At 39.2% G+C, this 24,202-nt stretch overlaps 1 protein-coding gene across 1 annotated transcript in view; it reads right to left on the reverse strand.

The window, feature by feature from the left end:
* Positions 1-5,366: 5,366 nt before the first annotated feature.
* Positions 5,367-24,202, reverse strand: part of glceb (glucuronic acid epimerase b) — a 73,870-nt gene continuing 55,034 nt past the window's right edge. Inside the window, exons 4-6 of the mRNA XM_068316945.1 lie at positions 10,924-11,169; positions 6,372-6,664; positions 5,367-6,008 (exon numbers count right to left, since the gene is read on the reverse strand). Of these exons, the coding sequence (XP_068173046.1) occupies positions 5,367-6,008; positions 6,372-6,664; positions 10,924-11,169 (1,181 nt within the window). The remainder of the gene's footprint in view (positions 6,009-6,371; positions 6,665-10,923; positions 11,170-24,202) is intronic.

Genomic DNA, 24,202 nt, shown 5'->3' on the forward strand with positions numbered 1-24,202 from the left:
GTAGGAATGAGGTGCTTGAGGTGAAGTGTGTGTCTGTGAGGGAGAAATTATGGCTGTACTGTATTAATGCCAGAAGGTAATGAAAAATGCAAGCGGACAACTGGGGATGAAGTCCTTCTCAGGTGTCCCTGCTTCTCCGTGGACCAGAATAGCCTAATTAAGATTAATTATTAATCAGGATTCTTTTTCTTCTCAGCAGTTTCACAGAAACAACAGTCAGTAAGACCAATTTTCTTGAAGAGTCAGAATAGCTTAAAAAATTAAGAAGTGCAACAGCACACAAATGTACCATGTTAGTTATGACACCGTAAGACCTAATTCTGAAAATAGACAAATGTTTTGCAAGGAACCGCAGCATTATAGCATAATAACAACTGCCTGAAAACACAAATTTAGCAATTGATTCTGAAGATAGGGACGAGCAACACTGGATGGTTAAATCAGATATGATTTGTTTGGACAAATGAAATAATACTACCACTATTAAAAGAAATAGGCTCCATAATTGATTATGTGGATGATGTACCAATAAGCTCGCAATTTTACCGTTTACCAAAATGTATTTGAGATTAGAAAACAAAGGAATAAATCTGTAGGAAAGCATTCATGAAATTTTTTGTCCATAAAATTCTGAAAAATCCTTTTTTATACCTTAGGTGATGTCTTCAAAACACAATCACATTTTGATCACACAGCAGAGTGAGATGCTGGCAATCAATAATCTGCATTATCAGAAGTAGTTGCAGACTAATATTGTTACTATAACGCTTACGTGTACACGCTATAATATAGAGAAAAACACTGCTTACTTTTTAAATAAACAGGAAGAATACATTTGACCACATGTTTAAGAAAAAGCTTTAATTCATTTTTTACACCTTTAAAAAGCACATTTTAAAGCACAAAGATTTACTCTGTATATAAACACATCTGTTATTTTGACTAAAAAAAATGGTAGCATTTGCACATTGTGCTAAAAGTCTGTACAACCACTCTGCGGCATCACAACCCCAGTAAAGAATTTATTGCATAAATGACATTTGACCTTAGTGGCCATATTCATGGGGTCTCGAAAGGATAGTAGAAACAGGCGAAGACATAAAAAAACAAACAAAAACCCCCCCCAAATACCTGCAAAACTGAACCATAATATCAGCATCTTTATTGTGTTACACACTGTTCTGAAGAGAAAAGCAGTTGAAAAAAACATGACAGTGAAAGATTGTGCTTTAGTCTATCTAGCAAAATATCTTCTCTGCGAATTGTTCCAACAAATGATGAATAATGTGAACACAATGAAAAATTTGCAACTATTTGGCTCTCTTGCCTTTAAACTGCAGCCGACAAATGCTAATCTCTAGTTGCACACATCCCTTTATTATAAGCAAGTTTTACACTTCTTATTTTTGCTACTCTCATTAACCCACACTTAAAAAACTAGCATTTCTTCGAAGGCAGTGTCTCTGCGATTTCAAAGACAGAACATCAGTAAAAGCTGAATGGAAATTCTTTACACACAAAAATATACAAATACACTAAAACCAGTTTTTGGTATAAACAAAATGGACAGTTGTTCAAACACAAACTTCTATTCCTGAATGTTCCTTTAAATTATAGGTTTTTGTTTGTCCAACACAAGAATTTATGAGAATTAAAAGCCAACAGAAGTTTTTCAGGAAAAAAAAAAAGGTGCATTCAGGTCTCTTTTCTGGGATCTTTTAATTTAAGTACACACCTGTGGAATAGAGGCACAGGGCCAGAAAACATTTATATTATTTAGCCAATTTTATAAACAATAGTCATATTTTGTTGAAATATTACTAGACAATGCTGTGAGAAGGGGCACCATGTCAGTTTGGATCTCTTTAGGGGTTAAGCCCTTGAGATTGAGGTAGTGTGTGACCGCATAAAAGCCGTTGTTTAATGTCGAAGGGAACGTTAACTTTTCAATTACAACAGAAAAACTATAGAACTAGTTAACTTCCAGCTGTCTATATTATCATTCAAAGGAGCTGAACTGCTCTCGCATGTTCAAAGAGAGCTACACAACTGATCTCCACACTAGCTTTAAAACCATGATTCTGAAATCACGCACAATATTCTTCTCTCAATTCTCACATGTGCACACTTTTAGATTTCATTTAGATTTTCGTGCCAGAGGCGACAAAAAATACACAACATTAGGTGATCTCTGGTGAAGCAGCTGCCTATCGCAAACAAAATAACCAGAGCTTTACCCATTTACAACAAAGTCACAAGGGAGGACACAAAAAGAACATGTGAGGAAATTCCCGGGAAAACATTTTAAATCACTCTTGTCTATCCATCAGTTAACAACTGTCAACAATAGCATACTAGCTAATGCTAGCTTCAGAGTCAGATTATTTTAAAAACCAGATTTCAAAAACGAACTGGCAAACATATCTGGTCAGCCCTGATTGTCAATGAGCAGATCAGGAAGTGTAAGAGGGGATGTATAAGCAACATGAACTACCAGGTAACCCGAGCTGAAGAAGCCAATTACACCTTTTACTGTGAGACTTGGGCTGATTCTTCCGTAACTTTAGACCACAACGTTATCATCCTAAAATGGTTTTATTCTTGCAAAATATATAACTGCTCTTCTTTTTTAACCTTTTTTCTTAAAATTCCACTTTGCTTTCTTAAGTTCCCCAAACCCTCTGCTAGAAACTCATTTAGTCATGAAGGCTATAAGTTGAGTCATAAAAGAAACAGAGGTGACCAAAATGTACTTGGAGGACTTTTTTCTGTCACATCAAAAGTAATCCCACGCTCCTCTTGACTTTGACTTTAAAAATCACAGCTTAAAAGGGACCCTTTCAGAAAACAGCTCTAAATACAAGCTGACCTCTGCTGTATGAATATATCTAAAGAAAAGTCCCCATCAACAGTCTCAAAGGAACAACCAGTGAGATGCTCCTGCACACCATTAAAGATCTTTGAGCAGATCAATGGAAGCCTCATTAATGCTGAGGGCTTCACGTTGTTTTCTTAGTGAGTGTGATGAATGCTGACTCAGCCCCGGCCAGTGACAGGACTGTGTGCAGACACTCCAGCCCATTAGCTGGGTAAACTGTTAGCGTCTCTGCATGTCGGGTTCTCCTTGTACAATGGACAGCAGGATCTGACTGAAAACGCCAATGAGTTCATGCACCCACAACAGCTGAGAGGAACAATGAGAGGGTGATGACACTGACAACCTTATTTACATTCCTCCAAAATACAAGATGACCTATAGCACTCTTGACATTATCCGTATCAAAGTAGCAAGCTGACATGACAGCTGCAACCCTGCAGCAAACATGTGCACCCATCCCAATTCATGACATTCCCTTACATTCAGTGTCAACACCAAGGATTTATCTGAGCCTTAGTTTACTCACTGTTGGTTCTGTGTAAATCATTGTAGCATGACTGCAGCTTAAAAATAATACCGCAGTAGCAATATAGACTGATCTTCACAAAGCATTACAAGCATGAGATTAGAAGGAATTGCCAGTCCGCATTCTGCTAAAATACGACACACCTACATGGATAGATTCAACATTGATGTCTGACTGACTCGATGTTACGTTCAACTGTTTACTACCTTATTTATGTGGGAAAATACATTTTGAAGGGGACAAACTAATGGATGTGAGTAGTTTTTGGTTACAGTTAAGAATGGAAGCACATGGTTTGTCATCCTAAAACACCAAACAAAGGTACCATTATTAATTATTACAGCAACAGCACCAACAGCTTAGTTTAAGTATTAATCAAGATTTTTAAAAAATGCTTTTTGCAGGCGTATTGAGGAATGTAATAGGATGCTGCTTACAGAATCTTCCATATTTAAAGTTAAAGAACCTGGTGCCAGATGACACCTGAATCACTGAGCAGGTGCGTTAATACAAACATTCAGCTCAACACAGTGAAGGAAATGGGGACACTTCTGGGAAGAGGCTGGCTAAACTTCTGAAATCTCAAATAAAGATGGTTCCATACAGCTCATTTAAAGCAGCTAGATTGGTATTTAATCAATGTATATATCAATCAAAAATATATTAAAGGAACTAAATTATCTCATCATTAATTATTCTCTCCACATTTATTTGTGGCAATGTAACTGGATTAGGAGAAAGGGTTTCAGAGAGGAACTGGAAGCTGGGGGTTGGAAAGCATTTGCATTTCTGTAAAACAACAACAGCTCAATTATTTTTAAGCTATTGTAAACACAGTGTGCTTAAACTATTAGTATTGATAAATGTATTCATAAATGAGTTTTTTTTGGCAACATTCTTCTTTCAAAATAAGGTTTTTATATACTGTCTTTCTTTTACAGTTAATTTGGTTCAATATATGTTGGACATCTGGATAAAAACAATATCTGTCATGGTGCATCACAGAATATTCAACTTGCGATTCTTTTTAAAGGAGCTTTTCTAAAATATATGTCTAGAATTTGAAAGAAAAAGGAAAAATCAAGAAGGTTTTTGATAAGATTCACTCATGTTTGTATTCTTTTGAATCAAGTGTGATTTATGATTAAAAAGGCGTTTTAACACGCCTTCCTTTGATAAAACATATAAACTTGAATTCAGAAGGTGTACAATTGTATGTTTGTACAGCGAGGACAACTGGTATAAAAATAATTTTTTTCTCAACACTTTGTGATTTTTTTTTTAAACTTATTTACCCAAATCTTAGAAAGCTTTTAGAACAAATCAATCAGAACAGCCACACAGATTCGTCTCTAATTTCAAGGTACGATCAGATGTCTTCACAACTATGGGCCTGGTTAGCATGTTAACTTCCATGTATATTTATGTGTGTGTGTGTCCGCAATACAATACATATGTGCCTTGTACAGCCCAATGATGTTAGTTAACTTTTGGAACATTTTAATCTAAAATTCCAGCCATATTTTACAATAATTAGATTCTATTTTTCAAACAGTATATTTTTAATTTAAAAACACTTACTTGCACATACACAGCCTTCCTGAATACTAACACTCATACTCAAGCTACAGTCAATGTTGCAGGGAAAAAAAGATCTAACCTCCAACAGAGAAGGAGAAATTTCATGTGCTGAGAGCTGCAGCTGAATAAACTCATCCTTTAGAGTGTGAACCTAAACAAATTGAGGCACGCACAGACACACAATGTGAACATCCAGAATCTGGATGTTCACATTGTGTGTCTGTGCGTGCCTCAATTCTGTTAGTTCATACTCTAAAGGATGCAGCTTTCCATTCAGCTGAGCTCTAGACTACATGAATTTACTCTTTGTCTAGTTGGTGCTTCCCGATCTTTATTTTCCTGCAACCTTTGCCACTGTAGCTTGAGATGAGTGTCTAGTATTCAGGTAGGCTGGTTAATGTGCGTGGTGTGATAGTCCCAGCGGGCCAGGTTGGGAGCTGTGCCCAGCATGAAGTGGCGCAGGTCATAAATACTCCCAGACCCAGTGTCAAAGAGTGGCAGCATAGCCTTTAGCGACTCCATGCCTTTGCTGAACAGCTGCCCAGCCTCCCTGCCAAGCTTCTCCCCAGCTGTCTCAGTCAAGTCAAAGAGTCCCAGAAGAGAATAGATGAAGCCGTTGAGAACAAAGGAGCTGGGCGTGGTGGGGTATTCCTCATACCAATCATATTTGTTCATGAAAACAGCTTTGACCCCGTGCTGTGATGAAGGCACCTTGTAGGGTCCGACTGCCTTAAGGGCAGCACTGAGATAAGCCTGATCCTTGGTGAGGAGGTAGGCTCTTACCAGGGTGGACATAGCCTGGCCCTGAGCCATGGCTGAGTACCAGCCAGGCTCCAGAGGCCGAAAGCCTTCGCCCAGTTTACGAGTGACCATTATGGGCCAGCCTCCTTTTTCATCCTGGTTACGGACGAGCCAGTCACTGGCTGCAAAGAAGGAGGCCAGGTGGGCAGTGGTGGAGATCGTGATGTTGTCAACAAAGCCATGCCCACGTAGGACAAGCCGCACCACCCGCTTAGGCATGATCTGAGGACATCACACACAAAGGGAGAAAAAATAATTAATGGATTCCAAATCAGGCATGATTCTAACATGGTTAATCATCTCTAAATGTTACTGTGTCCTGGTTCTCTTGAATTAAAAACAGATTTTTTTTGGTCATTTTTCCCCCCAAAACTTTACTTGTGACTTCAACCCAATAAATGTTAAAACAATAATGTAATGGCTCCACAATGTAGCATAAAATAAAGAGCAAATCCTCACATTTAACAAGTCGACACATGTCAATGTCCTTCTAGATTCTCCGTCAAAACTTTTCTTCATTACTTATCAGACATACTGTAGTTACCATTAAAGACAATCAGCCTTACATATGTGAGATAAACGAACCTTGGTGGCCTTCACAGCCTTGGTGTTGGACAGCCCAACACCCTTCCTGAGGTCAGTAACCAGGTCTCGGGTCAAAGTGCTCCAGGAGGTTCGTGGACCAATACCATAGGTGATGTCCCGGTCTTTGAATGCGATGAGCAGTGTGCTGGTCACGTAGTGGATAGTGAAGGGTGGGCCTTTGTCTGTGGTTTCCAGGACCACAGAAAGGCTGCCGTTTGAGACAAACTTGACATCTAAGCTGATAATGAAGTCTTTGGAGTTACCCAGCTGAAGGGACACACCTTCTGATGACTCTGTGGTGTAAGGAAGCGAGGGGAGTGGGTACAGCAGATAAAAAGAGAAAGTGCTAAAAATGGGTATAATTAATCAAAATTGAAGGAGTAAACAATCTTTCTAAATTTGACTGCTTTTAGTAGCTGAAGACGACAACCAAGTAATTCTCCACAAACTGACTGAGAAGACTTTTCCAATGTGACTTTAATTTTACTCCTATTTGATGGCATGTTCACATGATCACTCATCTTTCCACTGTGTTCCACTGAGTCAATACTTACATTTCCCACTGATCGTTAGCTTATAAAAACATTCTCCTAAACATAGAGAATCTTATTTTATTATTACTTGTGTGCCATGCCAAACTTATGCTCATGGGATGACCAATGCAGACATATCAGTGCAGAGAGCTTAATTAGGAGGAGTGCAGAAGGGAGGGAATACACAGAAGAAAGGAGCAGAATGTTAGGAAGACTCTGGAGAAGGAGCTGGTGCACTGCAGTGACTTTTCTATGTCACTCTTCCTATTCAAATTCCACATTGCCACTGCACTCCTTACATTTAAGTCAACTCTTTGGAAAGTACTTCAGTTACTGGATAGATGTCAACTCCCTGAACTAGCAACAGCTTCTGGAATCATCTCTCCCATGGCCTGATTACTTCCCGGAAAAAAGCCTTTCTCATGAAGGTACCCCAAATGATAAAGAGAGATAAAGAGTATGGGATTCAAGAAAAGGAAGAGCAATAAAATGGAGAGTCCTTAAACCCAGAAAGAGTGAAAAACAGAAAACAATGAGGAGACAGTTGAGTGAGAGACAAAGAGATCTCATATGACATGATCTGAGAAAGCAGAGCAGAAAAGGCCAAATGAGACCGAGGCAGTCGATGAAGACGAAAATGAAGGAGAGAGCCAGTCTGGCAGGGGCCTATGGATGACTACAGCTCTTTAATGCACTCATAAATCCATTACTTAAGGCAAAGCAAAGAGTAAGTGGATTTGTACTCTGGCCCTGTGATTACTCTAGCATCAATAAAGGATGGGCAGGGAATATAGACAAGATTTCACCTCGTATGCTCTGCTTAACCCTAGCTATTTAGCAGTGAGGAAGGAGAAAGAGATGACATGCAGCTGAACATATGTCAGCATAGATAACTGCTTGTATGCACTGGAATGTTAAACGAACACTTAAAAGGTATGTGGTATACATATGTTGTGGGCGAGTGAATATAAAAGATAAAAGCTAAATGTGATTATTCACTTAAACTGCTGTATGTTACAGTGGTGACACAGGACGCACAGTATGAACAAAAAACGTGAACTCTTTAGGGAAAGTTTCATGTTGACAGGGGTAGCAAATATTTATTTACATTAGAAATCTGTTTTCACCTTGTAAAAAATAACTCCTGTTAACAGTCAGCATTTGAGATGGTCATTCAATGAACCGGAATCAATCACTTCATACTGGGACCATTGAGCCGTCTATTCCTGTGCTGGATTCAGATTACAATGTTTACTGTCAGCGTCACCCTTTAATATTCAGACATGTATTAATCCACTTGTCATGTTAATGTTATATTTCCTATTGGTGCTGCTTCACATTACAACCATGCAAATACAGAAATACACCGCGCTTTTATTTTCAAGCTGTCACAGCAGATGTAAAGTGTTTCTAGTTATCTAATTTATGCTATATACTGTCATATTTGTACATTTTTAAAAATAATTTTATATTAGCAACTGTAGCATCTGCATATCAGAATCTTTTATTGTCCTCAGGGTGCACTCAAGACCTGACACCATGGGCGTACAAAATATCAGTTCCTGATGAGCGCTGCCTTCTTGAATACCTTTAAAGGTCTGAAGCCCTGAAGTCCTTCCACTCTAATGGCACTGCCTCTCTGTCCTCCCCCCTGTTTGTTTCAAGTCTCCCTGTCTCCCTCTGGTTTCCCCCTTAACTCAGAGGTGTAGTGCTTCCTCCTCTGGCTCATAACAGGAAATTCTAGTAAAGATTGAAAACTTAGTTCCCAGAGAGGGCTGGGGATGGTCACATGCACACAATAAAATAGAAAAAAAAAGGATTTTGCTGCAAGACTAAAAAATGCATTGATCTCATAAAATGTTGACACCATTTTGAGGTGTTAAACTATGAAAACACATGCAGACAAAAAAAAAAGGTCTGAAGCCCTGAAGAAAACAGCTGACATTTCTATACATAACCCTTGACTTGAGGTGAAATACATTACGGTCCTCATTGGTATTCCCGGTGTTTTTCTCTTCTTGTTACTGCTTTTAAATATTGCATGTCTTCTATCAAATGATTCTTTTCAAAGAAGCTCTGCTAGGTTGCATTTTCAGTGTCTTGCTGCACCAAAGAAAACAATTACCATTTTATGCAGAATTAGATCACGGTTGGAATTATAACTGATTGATACTTCAATTAAATCAATATAGGACTGATGGGTTTAACAGTAAGCACATAAAATCAGTAGAGACTCGTAGCATTAAAGTATATTGAAGAGTTATATCTTAAGGATTATTGTTTATCAGTATAAAAAAGACACATTCTCTTCTGGATCATCATTTCAACAACATAAAATAAGAAATCTTGAGTGGCTCGTAAATATCTCATAAGTGTAGTGTGGCTAACTCCATAATTAGTCAATTGCTAATTCTGACTCCGTTTGGTTTGTGAAAACTATATTTCTAAACAATCAACTGACCACAAAGGGATTGAGAAAATAAAGGTGCTCAGTGTTGGAGAGTGCTCATGCAGGAAAGTGCGGATGGTAGATTCAGCTTTTTATCTGGGACAGACATTTGATTGACTTGGCAGCATTTGAGATTTGTTAAATGCTGGTGACCTAAATATGTTAGGAAGAGATCCAGCACAAAAAGGGGAGATGGAGCAAGTAGACTGAGGCAAAGAGAAAGTGACAGCAGAGGAAGAGAAGTTTGGACATGAGAGGAGAATAAGCTTTTAAAATGGAGAGGTAATGTGATTGCAATGGTTAGGAAGTTCACATGGGATGAGGAGTGATAAGTGGCTGAAAATGAGTAAATAAAGTGGGACGACTGAAATCTGGATATTGGAGGGAGATTAATGGAGAATGAAGACTTCCGAAGAAAAGCTGAGGACTGGTGATGAAAACATGATGATGTCAAGGAAAGAGCTATGAATCTGTGCTGGAGCCGCAAGCAAGGTGAGCGAGGAGCAAAGGAGGAGAGAAAGTGTAGGGTGGTGAAATGAAAAGAAATTGTTGATGAGAAAGTGGGTGAATTAGAAGGAGGCGAAAATTACAGCAGAGGCAGCAGCTCAATGAAAGGCAGTCTGGAAATATCTGCTGGAGATTAAAAGGAAATATAAAAACAGCACTGGGTAAAACAGGCTGCCACAAAAAAAAAAAAAGAGAGAGAGAGAGACAGAGAGAGCATTTGATTTTATTATTTTATGCTTATCAAAAACACGGGTCACGGGTTATGATGGAGCCTATCTCAGCTAACTACGGGCAAGAGGGGCAGGACACCCTGGATGAGCTGCCAGTTCATTGCGGGCCCACACAGAAAGACACACACCCCACATGCCAACACTCTAACCTATAAGCATTGTGGAGTGATCAATTAAAATAAGTTAGATGTTTTTGGTGGTGGCAGGAAGCTGGAGAACCCAGAGACAGCGGGAATAACGTGCAAAATATGCATAGAAAGGACCCAGGTAGAAAAGGACAGAAGACTTTCGCTGTGAGGCAACAGCACTGCCTTCTGTGCCACCATGCTACCCTGTCCTAGGAGTTCAAACTGCAAATCTGATTGCACCAAAAACTGCCTATCCTTCCAAAAATATTGTGTTAATCACTATGTTGGTCTTAACAAAAGGCAAGCACTAAATACCTTTTATAAAATCTATATGGGCTACAATGACCCCGAAAAAATAATATAGCTAAACGTTAGCTGATCCTCAACCTTGTTTTTAATCATGTTACTGTTACACAAAATTAAGAGCAAATTCCTCTAGCTGATAATGACTCATCACAGTGATCAATACAAAACCCCGATATTCTTTGTAAAAGCACAGCTACCATGAAATTGTCTTCTTCATAATGTCAAGGAACATCTCCTGTGGTGGGTCCTGTGGTGTTTGCCTGTATTCTCAGCCTATGGCTGTGCTTCACAGCGGACTCTCATCCTGTCCTCAGGGTGTATTTGCATATCAAGCCTTCTACAGTAAGTGTATCGGAGATAAGCTCCTGAGTCTGTCAGGCTCATGGCAGCCGTACGTACCTGGGGCATTGAACTGACGCACAGAGGTAGAGCGGGACTTCTCGTTGACACGGACGAGGCTGCATCCTTTTGGCACAGTCCAGAGTGCTTTGCTGGCCCGACTGTCTCTCTCCTCTGCGGAATCACAGACCTCAATGTTGGGGGGGCGCTCAGTCAGGTTTTTGCTGTAATGGCTTAAACCATACTGAGCAATCTGGATTGCATAAAAGTAACCTTGCGGGCCCCACTGAGTGGAGAGAGGCACACCTAAGGGGAAAAGAAAGTGGTAGAAAAGCAGATAAGGACAATGTTGTTAGATGAATATCAAACTTTGATGCAAGACTTAATATTCTTCTGCTTTCTTAGTAGGTTGTCATTTCTTGTTTGATAGTGAAATGCTTTTAAGTCTTCTGCTTAAATAACCATCTTGTTTATGCAAATGTATCTTTTTATCTCCAGTCTATTTCAAGTAAATGCTTCTTTTGGATGACAGATGTAATAAAAGTTTGTTTTTTGGCTTGACACTAAATTTAATTTGTGATGTACTGTGGCTCATGGATGTCATAGCCAGAATTAAGTACTGGTAGGAAAAATACTTGTAAAACTTTCAAGTAGCTCGATAAAATCTACTATTAACATAGCAAAAGATAAAATTTTGGCTTAATTTGTTAACACAGACACAGCACCAACACAAAAAAGGGTGACCGAAGACCACCAGAGATGGAAAATGATTGACAGTTTGTTGAGATTTATGGTAAGTTACTCTATTTCCCTGCAGCTCTCACTCAGCCAGAAATGGAGAGAAGACGAACAGTATCATTGATGTTAAAGGCTCCAGATTGGAAGAAAGCATAGAAAATCTTCTCCTTTCGGCTTTTCCCTTTAGGGGTCGTTAATCAGTTGTCTCCATCTAACCCTGTCTTCTGCTTCCTCTTCTCTCACACCAACTACCTTCATGTCCTCTTTCACTACATCCATAAACCTCCTCTTTGGTCTTTGGTCAGTTCAACACTCAGCATACTTCTACCAATATTCACTATCTCTCCTCTGGACATGTCCAAACCATCTCAGTCTGGCCTCTCTAACATGTGCTGTCCCTCTGATGTACTCATTCCTGATCCTATCCATCTTGCTCACTCCCAAAGAGAACCTCTACATCTTCATCTCTGCTACCTCAAGCTATGTCTGTCTTTTCCTCAGTAACACTAGGCCAAACATCGCTGGTCTCACCACAGTTTTGTACACCTTTCCTTTCATTTTAGCTGAAACTTTTCTATCACACATCACACTTTTCTCCACCAGTTCCATCCCTTTTGTACACGCTTCTTCCTCGCTTTTCCACACTCTCTATTTCTCTGTACTGTTGACCTTAAGTTCTTAAAATCCTCCATCTTCTTGGTATCTTCTCCCTGTAACCTCACTCTTCCACTTGGGTCCCTCTCATTCGCACACCTGTACTCTGTCATACTGCGGCTAACCTTCATTCCTCTCCTTTCCAGGACAAACCTCCCCCTCTCTAGCTTCTCCTCCACCTGTTCCCTGCTCTCAGTAGAGGTCACAATGTCATCTGCGAACATCATAGTTCGTGGAGATTCCTGTCTAACCTCGTCTGTCAGCCTGTCTATTACCAGAGCTAACAAGAAGGGGCTCAGAGCTGACCCCTGATGCAGTCCCAACTCCACCTTGAAATCCTGTCGCACCTACAGCACACCTCCCCACTGTCTTACAGTCCTCACACATGTCCTGCACTGCTCTAACACACTTCTCTGCCACTCCAGACTTCCTAATAGTTCCTCTCTGGGCACACCGTCATAATCTTTCTCTAGATCTACAAAACCACAATGCAGCTCCCTCTGGCCTTCTCTGCACTTCTCTATCAACATTCTCAAAGCAAATACTGCATCTGTAGTATTCTTTTTTTTATTTCCATGTAGTATTTTTATCAAATTATTGTTGAAACAATAATTTGATCATAACATCTGTAAAACCCTTTTCTTTCCCTGCATTTGTAATTATACACAGGAGACTGAATGGAAACCATTTATATTGTTTTTCCTATCATTAAAAGAAAACGTTTTTTTTTGTTTCTGTCTTCATGTCAGTCACTGTGTTGAGTTTGATGTCAAACAAATCGACCCACGCATTAGCCCTAAGTACAAGATTACCTGCTATTCAGCAACATCACATAATGACAATAATATCTTTGTACAGCTCAGTATGCAGTGTCAATGAGCTTCAAGAGAGGATGCACATTATTTCCCAACTCTAATGAGACAATATCATGTTCTTCTTAGAATAGGCACACGTGTACCATATTTTGCACACTTAGGAGCGCTTGAAAGCCTTTAATTTTCTCAAAAACCAATGCGCCTCTTAACACGAAGTGTCTAATGTGTACAAAACCTGTAAAAATGTTTTGTGCAATTTTAGTCAGCGCTCCACCAGATTGGCCATTTTCCACTGACATAGGACAGAAGACGTCATTACGTATGCTGACAGCTACAGACCAATTCGTGAACATGATGCAAGGCTACCTCTGGCACACCTCAGGTACCACACCTCTGCACTGTACCACATTTGTATGGCTAAAGACCCCCAACAATGGCATCAGCAAAGAGACACGCTTACGAAGCGCAATTTAAACTCCAGGCTACCAGTTACATGGTTGTGAACAGTAATGGGGCAGCAGCGAGAGAACTTAAAAAAGTCTATGGCCTATATAAAATAAAATCTTCTGAATCAAATTCCCTTTGCATACATCACACCAATTAGGTGTGTCAGTGTTACTGATACGCAATATGCATGGAGAAAATCCTTCTAATGGTCAACAACAATCGCCGCAGTCTACTTCATAGCAAACATTCTCAAGAATTTGTTGTGAAATAGACTTTCATTTAGTTTTAGTTTACTTTCATTTAGGTAGAATAGAGCACACTTCCACATTCCATATTTAGAGGATAAAATAATCACAGATTACTACTGGTTTTGAACTGATACAACTGATTAATGTTTTCATAAACTATGGAAATGCAAGCACACACCTATCCGGAACACTTTACAATCCATCGCTAGACTTTTCATCATGCATCTTCTTACTGGCATCTCACTTGACAAATCAGTCAAATGAAAAATGTCAACATCCTAAAGCTACAAGACTGTGCTATGCACTGAATAAGACTACCTAATCCACATGGAATCGACTCCTGAGCCTCCACACATATTGTTTAACTCCAGAGAGTAGACAATTTGAGTATGAAAAACCTGCTAATTAGAAGACATTCTAAAACTACCAAAATTAATATACCAGTTAAAATGCAACATTTTCATTGTTTATTTCTGGTTAGGTTGCATTTTGAGACCAGAGAAGATATTAATAGGTTGGGGTTTTTTTTGCAATTTGCCAAACTGACCTCCAGTTCTCAATGGCTACATGTGAATTACAAAAATACAGGAATTTCATGCAAAAGACTAGATAGATGCATTGCATACGGGAAAATCACTCACAAAGAAATAGTCAATGTACAGTATTTTCTACTTACTTAAATATTGTTAAGACACTATAACTTGATGGACGAGAGCATCAATAGGTCAAGATTCTTTTTATCCCTGAATCTTATTCACCACATTTATGTTATTCAGGATCTGAAGACAGCTGTCAAGTAATGTATTTTAATTTAAAAAATGTTCTTTTGTGCAGGGTAGAGAAAAATTAATAAATCAATAAATATGAAATACTAGGGTTGATTAACATACTCTACTATTACCATAGCTACAGCTACCACCACTACAAAGACTTTATAATTTTGATGTAGTCTTAACAGAAGGATGGGACAATGGTAATAATCAAAACAAGAACCCACCTTTCCACATCCTCATTTCAAACTATTTTACCAATTTTCATGAACATTTTAATAAATAAATAGGATGCATGGGTTGAAGAAATGGAAATGCTGAAACTCCAGCTGTAAAAGTTTCACCTGGAGATAATGCAAAAAGCCTGTCAAACATTCTGGGTGGGAACAGGCTTCAACAAAGAAAGAGAGGTCAGGAATCAAGAGCAGCAGACTGACCAGCTGAAGGAGACACGACTTACATTATTCCACTGCAGAGCTGCAGCTAAAAAAAAAACAGCTGGAAGGGAAAGCTGCCAAAGTCAAGAAGGACAAAGACATTCCTCTGCTTAGAGTTCAATTGCCACAACTAAAACTCATTTCTTGAAAAATCTCCAAGAGTTCAAATTGACCTGGAACTGGAGGAGATGAGAGAAATGCATGGAGGAGCTGATCTTGACGTCTGATCTAGTAGAGTGACAAGATAAGAAAAACACTCTTAAGATGACCATTAAAATGGTAAGGAATGGAAGATCCCTTTGTTTCTCACATTGTAGAGAACAAACCTATCCCTTAAAGCTGTAATTGTCAAAGAGCGGATTGGGTTATGTGGGGATAAAAAATCTGAGACATACTGAGGATTCATACCTTAAAGTGATTTGTAAGTAATTATCAAACAAAATGCAAGTGTAAGGAGGTGAATGCTGGGGTGACTTATTCAAACCTCTGTACTCTGATCAAGAGCCTAGTGGCGGAGCTCTCTGATGTTTGAAGCTAGTCGACAGTTTATTTGGCTTGGCATGTAAAAATGCTGCTACAGTAATCCACAAGTGACAGCTTAAAATGTATTCAAAAGTTTTCATGACCACAAACTGACACATGCAGTGGGGAGGATATGAAGTGATAAGTGAAGGTCTGGCACTTGGCAGCTTCCTGGGAAGAGTTCAGGCAGTTTGGTGCCATAATCAAGGTCAACTTGGCAATGCCAAGGAGGTGAACTGGCCAACATCACCAGTTCACATTCCAGTCTGTGTTCTGCACAGGTTTTAAACTGGTTACGCTCTGGTCCCCACGGCAAGTCCCTATGAACTGATCTACTGCTGCCACCAATGATGGTATCGAGGAGTAAGGATTTCAGATGAAAAATGTGTTTTCTTAGATAAAAATGTTAACATGTATATTTACAATAATCTCTGGATGTGCAACATAAACTAGGTAACACTACAGCACAACGCTTTCCCGCCTGCTACCAAAGTAAAACTCTGATAGTTTGGTTCAGTGACTTAATTGCCACTGGGGGCAGCAGTGACTCAGTGCAAGAGCGGGTGGTACAGTTGGTCGCCCAGTGTTTCAAGATCGGCGTTTCGATTCCTGTTATACCCAAAAACAACACCCGGAGGTAAGCTGACAGTGGGAGGTGTCAACTCATCTCCGGAGCACTGCCGAGGCACCCTTGAGCAAGGCGCCATCCCCCTTACAAGTTGCTTATTTGGGCGGACAATAAAGTGTGTTATATATATATATATACACACACACACACATACAGTATACAGGTATATGCACGATTTAAAACTAACTAGATGTGCCATTAATTTCCCTGCGGGGATGAAAATCATATGGACACGCGTGCGCGCGCACACACACAGGGCTGAATTGAGCTAATGTCCCTTCGTTGTTACAGTGATGGTATTTGGTGATGTTTATTACGTTGCTACTTGTGATTTGCTTTGTTGTTTTGTTTAGTTGTACAGAGCTAATGCTTAAACTATTTATGTATAGATGTGTCTGTCTGATTGATACACAACTGCCTTCACTTAAAATTGTTTTTGTTGACTGCCAAATTGTGAAAATTATTATTATTATTATTAATATAATGTAACATAATACAATATAGAGTGGCACGGTGGCGGAGTGTGTAGCGCTGTGGTTCCCGGTTTGAGTCGCGCTCTTTGCGGAGTTTGTATGACCTCTCTGTGTGTGCCTGGGTTCTCTGTGTTCTCTGGCTTCCTGCCATCACCAAAAACATGCACTTGAGGCGAATTGGCCGGTCTCACCCAGTCACCTGGGATAGGCTCCAGCAACCCTGCGACCCATGACGGCAGAAAAAACTGGCATAGCAAATGGATGGATGGATGATTGCTTTAAAGTTGAGCTACAGTAAACGGCATCATTTACTCTGTAAAAATTCATAATTTTCATACAATCATTAAAATTGTAAAAAAAAAAGAAGTCACTTTGCAAATAATGGTCAGTATTAAGCAACTGACAGAAATCATAGCACAACTGATGTTAGGTCTGCTGGCTTTTGGCACCTTTCACAATAGGACACCATTTTCTTGGCAGTGAATTTCTTTATTTTTTGCTGCATGGTCCTCACACCTCTGCATACTTATGTGGTGGCATCACATAAGCATGCATAAGCTCTTAACACCATTTTTTTTTATCTTGGATGTATAAATGGGAATAAAACCTCCCAAAAAGATGGAGATTCCTCTCCACTGACACATTTGTGATACATCTGGCTGCTACAAGCTAGGATGGAATCCCATTCCATGTCCATTAAAGCAAGCCTGCTAGCCAATGACAAGTGAAGTGAGACTATTGTCAACAACACAATCTCAAACAGATGCAAGTATGACAGGATGAATACAAAGAGAAGAACTGAATTTACATTTCTTTTTGGGATTTCTTAAATTAAGACAGAAACAATGTTTTTCCAGTTTAAAACTAAAGTCAGATAAGATTAGCAGTCAGGACTTTTCTTATGTAACAAGTTTCCCAAATTGAACCTTATTCAGACTATTTATCCATGCCCACCTTTGTCTTCACTAGAATGTGCCTTTTCAATCTTGGTTGGCAGATAGAATGGATACAGATGTTGGGCTGTACGAGGAGTCATGTATACTGCCCGGCCCAAAAAAAAGTCACAAACTCTAATATTTCGTGGCACTGCCTGTAGCTTTGATTGCAGTGCGCATTTGCCGCTGGATTGTTTCGATAACCTTGTACAACGTCATAGCATTTATTTCTGTCCAGAATTATATTAATTCTTGGCCGAGTTGTTGTATTGACGTTAGGAGTCAAACCACTCTGCAAGGTCTTCTCCAGCACATCCCATAGACTTTGAACGGGGTTAAGCTCAGGACTGTGGGGGCCAATTGATCTGTCAAAATGATTCCTCACGCTCCCTGGACCACTGTTTTACAATTAGAGTCCGATAAATTTTGCCATTGTTGTCCTGGAATATGATCGTGCCATCCGGAAGAAAAAATCCATTTATGGGATTGCCTGGTCATTCAGTACATTCAGATACTCAACCTGGGCTTGCACTAGGAGGTAGTATGACTAAGCCACAGTGGCTCAGTGTAAAATAATTGAGTAAGCCACAAAAAGCCACATTCTGTGTCCAGACAGCGGCTTGCTATAACAGCAAGTAAAACTTACTAGTAAACATTGAATAATACCAAGAATCAAATTTATTAAATTCAAAGTTTCTAAGTCAAAGTTAAAATGTCTTGTAGTCCAAGTAAAACTTACAAGTAAACATTGAGTAATATTTTGAATGACTGTATCTTAACATAGTGAATGCAAGTCTTCAGTTGTTGGGGGGTGTAAAACCACACTCGTCGTAGGGGTGTGTGGGAGGACACCCTCCACAGGGGGAGTCCTCCACGGGAAATTTTTTTAGAAAATGGGGTTGTTTCCCTGCATTCTGAGGGCAAAATCTTCTGTTCAGTTTACCTACAAAAATACACTAGACTCAATAGTTCAAGCTTAATTATCTTTATTTCTATCCTACTCTCTGCAGGTATGTGAGATTCAACAATTGAAAACTTGCATTCACTATGTGAAGATACAGTCATACAAAATATTACTCAATGTTTACTTGTAAGTTTTACTTGGACTAGAATGCATTTTACCTCTCACAACACCATTAGTATGCCACAGTTTAGGTTTTTTTTTTAAATTCGATATGATTTTTCATTTCAATTTAAAAAGGCATGAAAAATAGCAAGCGAGGTGAATACACATTTACATGCATCGCTGGTTATTCCTGCCGGTCACAGGGAACAAAAGTCTAAGACTAGGGCTGCCACGATTATTCAACTAGTCACGATTATGTCGACTATTAAAATCGTCGACAACTAATTTAATAGTCGACGCGTCTTTTTTTTTTTTTAAATCTTTTTTCTCTCATAACTGCTGCGGCACCTCCACGGCCGCGCCTGCCTTTCTGTCCTTGACACACCTGCGCAGTAGAGGTAATCGGGGCCAGCTGTGATGTCACTGGAAGTTATACCAGAGGGGCTCTGGTGTCATGGCTACCCGGCGGCACCGGACCTCAAAAGTGTGGGAGCATTTTACGAAAACAAAAGAGAAAAGTGTGTAATACAATATCTGTAAGACAGAAGTTGCCTTTCACGGCAGCACAACTGCAATGCACGAGCACCTGAAAAGGAAGCAGGTTGTGGCAACGATGAAGAGGGACCGTCGTCTCGGTAAGCTAACTAAGTAGTTAGCGGCTAATATTAGCATAAACAGAGAGCTAACTTACTACTTACTCATATAGCTGTGAACGTTCACATTAGCGATGACGATTCGATTCATCAGCCGCCCTTAACACACATATTTCATGTGTTTTCTGTAACGCTACAACAGTGATGTGTTTGAATAGGAAATGTGGTAGCGCTAATGTTTTCTAACATTACGTTTCAGTGCTAAAAAAGTACGTTCTACTTCAATGGATGGCTTTGTTACAAAGCCAGCTACATGCACACCTCAGCAAGAAAATGTCCTGACTGAGTCCACACTGAACAGGCTGATGACGGACAGCATCTAAACGGATTTTCTCTGCAGCAGGGAACATCTGCTCTCCAAAGAGAGCAAGCCTTTCTCCAAGACATGTAGAAATGCTAACTTTCCTGGCTATGAACAAGACCCTTGTGTAGTTAGGGATTGCATAGAGTCAGAGTGTAGTAAAGTTGAATACAGTTGTGAGCACTGAGCAAAAAATGCACTTTAGTTATATTTGAGTCAGTGAGACCAAAACTGTAATAATTCCTTAGTTACAGGTTCCTACCTCATTGTTGCTATGTTTGATGCCAAAGACAAATTAAGGAAAGAAAAAAACTAAAAAATAAACCTGAAGTATTTATTTTTGTGTTGTTTAGGCAAGTGCCTTTTCCTTATTTTACTCTTTATGCTACGCAGTTAAACAATTGTTTGTTGCTACAAGCATATTTCATTAAAGGTTTAATGAACTATCATCTTCCTTGTCTTTATTTTTAGTTAGCATATGCCTTAAACACTTAAAGCTGAAAAGTATTGATGTTTATACTGTATAAGAGCAGCTTCATGCTGGTGCGATAAGCTGTTTTACGTTCAATTTACGTATGATCTGATTAGTCGACTAATCGAAAAAATAATTGGTGATTAGTCCACTATCAAAATAATCGTTTGTGGCAGCCCTATCTAAGACTACAAAAAAGTATTGATAATATCTTTCATTTACCTTCTGATCGGTCTGTCACCACTTCTCCCCCCTCTCAGCATTCACCATTTGTTTATTAATGAGGACTTTAACACAAACTCTACTATAAAACACTGGATTCTTTTGATCGATCGTCCTCGCCTTGTCTTACACCAATTCGCGGGTTCAGCTTGTAAAAAACATTATTTTTGTTTATCATTGGACGAGAGGAGGTCATGACTCAAGTGCATATTTAATGATCGGGAGCGTTCGGGTCACTTCGGCTATTTCCGTCGGCATGCTTCAGCTAAATTCCGTCGGCATGCGGAAATAGCGGCGCTATTTTTGCTAGCGCCGATCGCTAGAGGAAGTAGCGATGCTAGCGCCGCTCGCTAGCAGAAAGTTTTTGCCTTTTTTCCATAAAAATAAGAACGCCACTGTGGCTACACAGTCTAAAAACCTTGTAACTAATCTGGAATTTACTTCGCCTATGGCGAAGTGGCGAATGGCTAGGGCAAACCCAGAAAATGCAATACAAATATAGTTAAATAAAATAAATATCTACTATAAAACACCCTCTTCTCATTTTCTTTCAATAGGTCGTCCTCGCTTGTCGTATAACAATTTGTGGGTTTAGCTTGTAAAAAAAGGATCCTGGTTTTTTTTTGTGCTGTCAGGCGATGAAAAAAATTTATCTAATTAATTACAGGATTTGTAATTAATCTAATAAGTGTGCTTTATAAATCACATTCAAAAGAAAAAAGGCCAAGCACATCAGCAAACCAATTAGGCCAGGTGCATTTCTCAAAAATGCAATACGTATATAGTTAAATAAAATAAATAAAATTCAGAAACAAAATAAGGCTGAGTCTCAAATAGGCACATAAGCAGTCTCTCAATCAAAATTAATACTAAAGCTGACTCAATACAGCAATTCAAAATGAATAGTATAACATGCCTCTAAATAAGGCAACTAAATATCAAGATACCAACAGGCTTTTCCTTTAAAAGGGTAAGTTAACGTTCAAACTCTGTGTCCTTGACATGTTTTCCATTTAAATGATACGTTAGGCTGGAGCTGCTTCGGTGATATGAAAATTCTCTTTTACAAAAGGTACAAATAATAATAATAATAATAATAATAATAATAATAGTAATGGATTATATTTATATAGCGCTTTTCTGGACGCTCAAAGACGCTTTACATTGGGTCCATTATTCATTTACTCCTCATTCATACTTGGTGATGGTAAGCTACATGTGTAGCCACAGCTGCCCTGGGGCAGACAAACGGAGGCGTCTACAGCGCAGATTGGCAGCGCAGAATCACCGCGTTTTTGTTGATAGTCCCGTCTTTGTTCTTTTTATAAATAAACTTTCCGCCCAAAGGTCCGAGTGTGCTTGCCTCGCTCTCCTGTGTTGCGTGCATCTCTTTTGTCATTCACTCTGCTTTTGACTAGTGGCGCAGGTAGGAAGTGACGTGACGCTGCAGCCTATGGGTCACTCAATGGGCCAAATGGGCTTATGTTATCTCTCAGTGATTTTCGCGAGTCCAAAAAAGTTGTCAGTTTTAGACTTTTTTTCCTAAAAATAAGAACGCCACTGTGGCTACACAAGCTAAAAACCTTGTAGCCGTATGGAATTTACTTCGCCTATGGCGAAGTGGCAAATGGCCAGCGCAAGCCTGCTCAGCTGACTTAATTTTTTTGCTGAATAATATTGCTGAGCCTAGACTTGACCAACCGAAGCAGCCCCTGATCATAACACTGCAATTTTCTTATTGAAACCCAAACGGTGGCTTTTTCTTTGGCCGGGCAGTGTATATTTTGTGCAAGAGTATGTGTAATATATGTAAAAGACATAATATACAGTATGTAAAAGACATATATTACGTCTTTTACATATATTGTGTGTGTTTCTGTGTGTTTAAGTGGGCTTCAGTAAAATGAAAAGTGAAGAAATAAGATGGTTCCAGTAAAAGTACGAGACATAAGACAAAGAGTGTTATTTGTTGTTGATTGCAACATCCAAAAATGAGAAATTCTGCAGCAACAAACTAAAATTTCATTTTCTAACATTACTATAAAACCAAAAAATTTGACGGGAGACATTTAGTAAATATGTGACTGTTTGAGTTTGATATATAAACATAATGATGTAAATGGACCATCATAACACTTAATAACAATTTCTGATGATTGTGGATACAGTTGTGTCTCAAATCAATAGAATATCTTTGAAAAGTTCATTTACCCCATAATTTAAACGGTGAACTTTTCATGTAGATAAAGATAGGATTATCTATTCATCCCACTATAGGGAAACTAACAGTACATGTAAATAAAAAAAAAATCAAGACTTTTTAATTTTAATTTCAACAATTATAGATCACAGCTCATGAAATCTAAAATCAAGTATCTCAAACGACAGAGACGACCATTCAACTTACGAAGAGATATAAACAACCACGCGCTGCCATATCCGACTACTTCAATTCCCCTTTCTGCCACAACCCCCACCCAGCAGCACAGCAGCATAAGTGCTTCTCTAACACGTTACTGTCTCTGTGAGCATCTCGGCACGTCAGGCTTCATAAACCCTAGGATACTTCATGGATGATAAAGCAAAGGCTAGTTAAGATATTGGTTGTGGTGATGATCTTTCTGATGACAACTCTGATACTTCTGACTGACAATAACTACCCCCTCCTCCTCCTTCACTCTAAACGAATCTTTAATTGATTCCAACTAAAAAAACAAAACAAAGTTATTTTAAATTTACCATTAGGTACATTCAATTTGTCGGTTTACATCACGGACGCAGACGATAGCAGCCTTCAACTCTTCTGTATTATATACCAGGTAACATTGTCTGAAGGGTTCAGGTCAGGTGAGTTGGCCGACTAATCTACCAGTAATACCATAGTAAGCAACCCCATTCAGAGTGCTGTGGTTGGGTGCCAAATCCCGTAAGAAAAGCAGAACAGCATATTCATAAAGCTCATCAGCAAATGGAAGGGTGAAGAGCTCTAAGATCTCCTGGTAGAGACTTTGGACTTAATAAAACATAGTTGACCGACACCACCAGACAATATGGACCGCACATCATCTGACTTTGGACACTTAAGACTGCTTTAAAGTAGCTTGGATTCTGTGTTTCTCTGAACCACGAAGCAATGGTCCAGTTCTTTGTCTCCTTAGCCCAAGTAGAATGCTTCTGGTTCAGGAGGTGTTGACAGGAGGAATGTGAAACTTGTAGTCAATTTTCTTGCACCCCTCTGTGCAAGATGGATCTGTATGCTTGGACTTCAGCTTATGTCCACTTTTTGTGAAGCTCTCCCAAGTTCATGAAATAAGGTCACTTGACAGATTTCTCAACAATGACATCATCACTGTTGCCTGTGCATATTTTTGTACCTCACTTTGTCATTCTAGCAAACTTTCCACAAATATCTCTTGACCCAGCATTCTGTGATCAGTCAGCCTTTTCAGCACTGGTTCTATGGTTTACCTTCTTTGTGGAGAGTATAAGTGAGTGTCATATGCACAACTATCAAGTCAGCAACCGTCCTGGTAACTGTGGCAGTGTGTACCTAAAACTGACAAGTTACATGGTATGTACAGTATGGATTTTTGAATTACTAAAACTTGAAATATTATAATATTCTGAGAAATGTAATTTTTTTGAAGCCAGGGACTGTAACAGTCCAAATAAAATTTAAAAAAATATAATTTTTAGTTCGTGCTGTATGTCTGGAATATGCACTCTTTTCACCGTGAGAAACTGACAAAAAATGTAACTTCTCTAAGATATTCTAACTTTCTGAGATACATGTGTTCTAACTAACCTTGTCCTGAGTAGCATGTGCCTTAGGGCTGAAATGTTCCTGTGACCCTGCAGTACCTCATACTGTGGCAGACTAATTAATGACCAGCTATTTTCACCTCTGGATAAATGCTGAGGAGAAGAGCGGCATGTATTCTAGCACATGTGGAGTGCT

The sequence above is a fragment of the Antennarius striatus genome, chromosome 1, assembly GCF_040054535.1.
Source record: "Antennarius striatus isolate MH-2024 chromosome 1, ASM4005453v1, whole genome shotgun sequence".
Lineage (NCBI taxonomy): Eukaryota > Metazoa > Chordata > Actinopteri > Lophiiformes > Antennariidae > Antennarius > Antennarius striatus.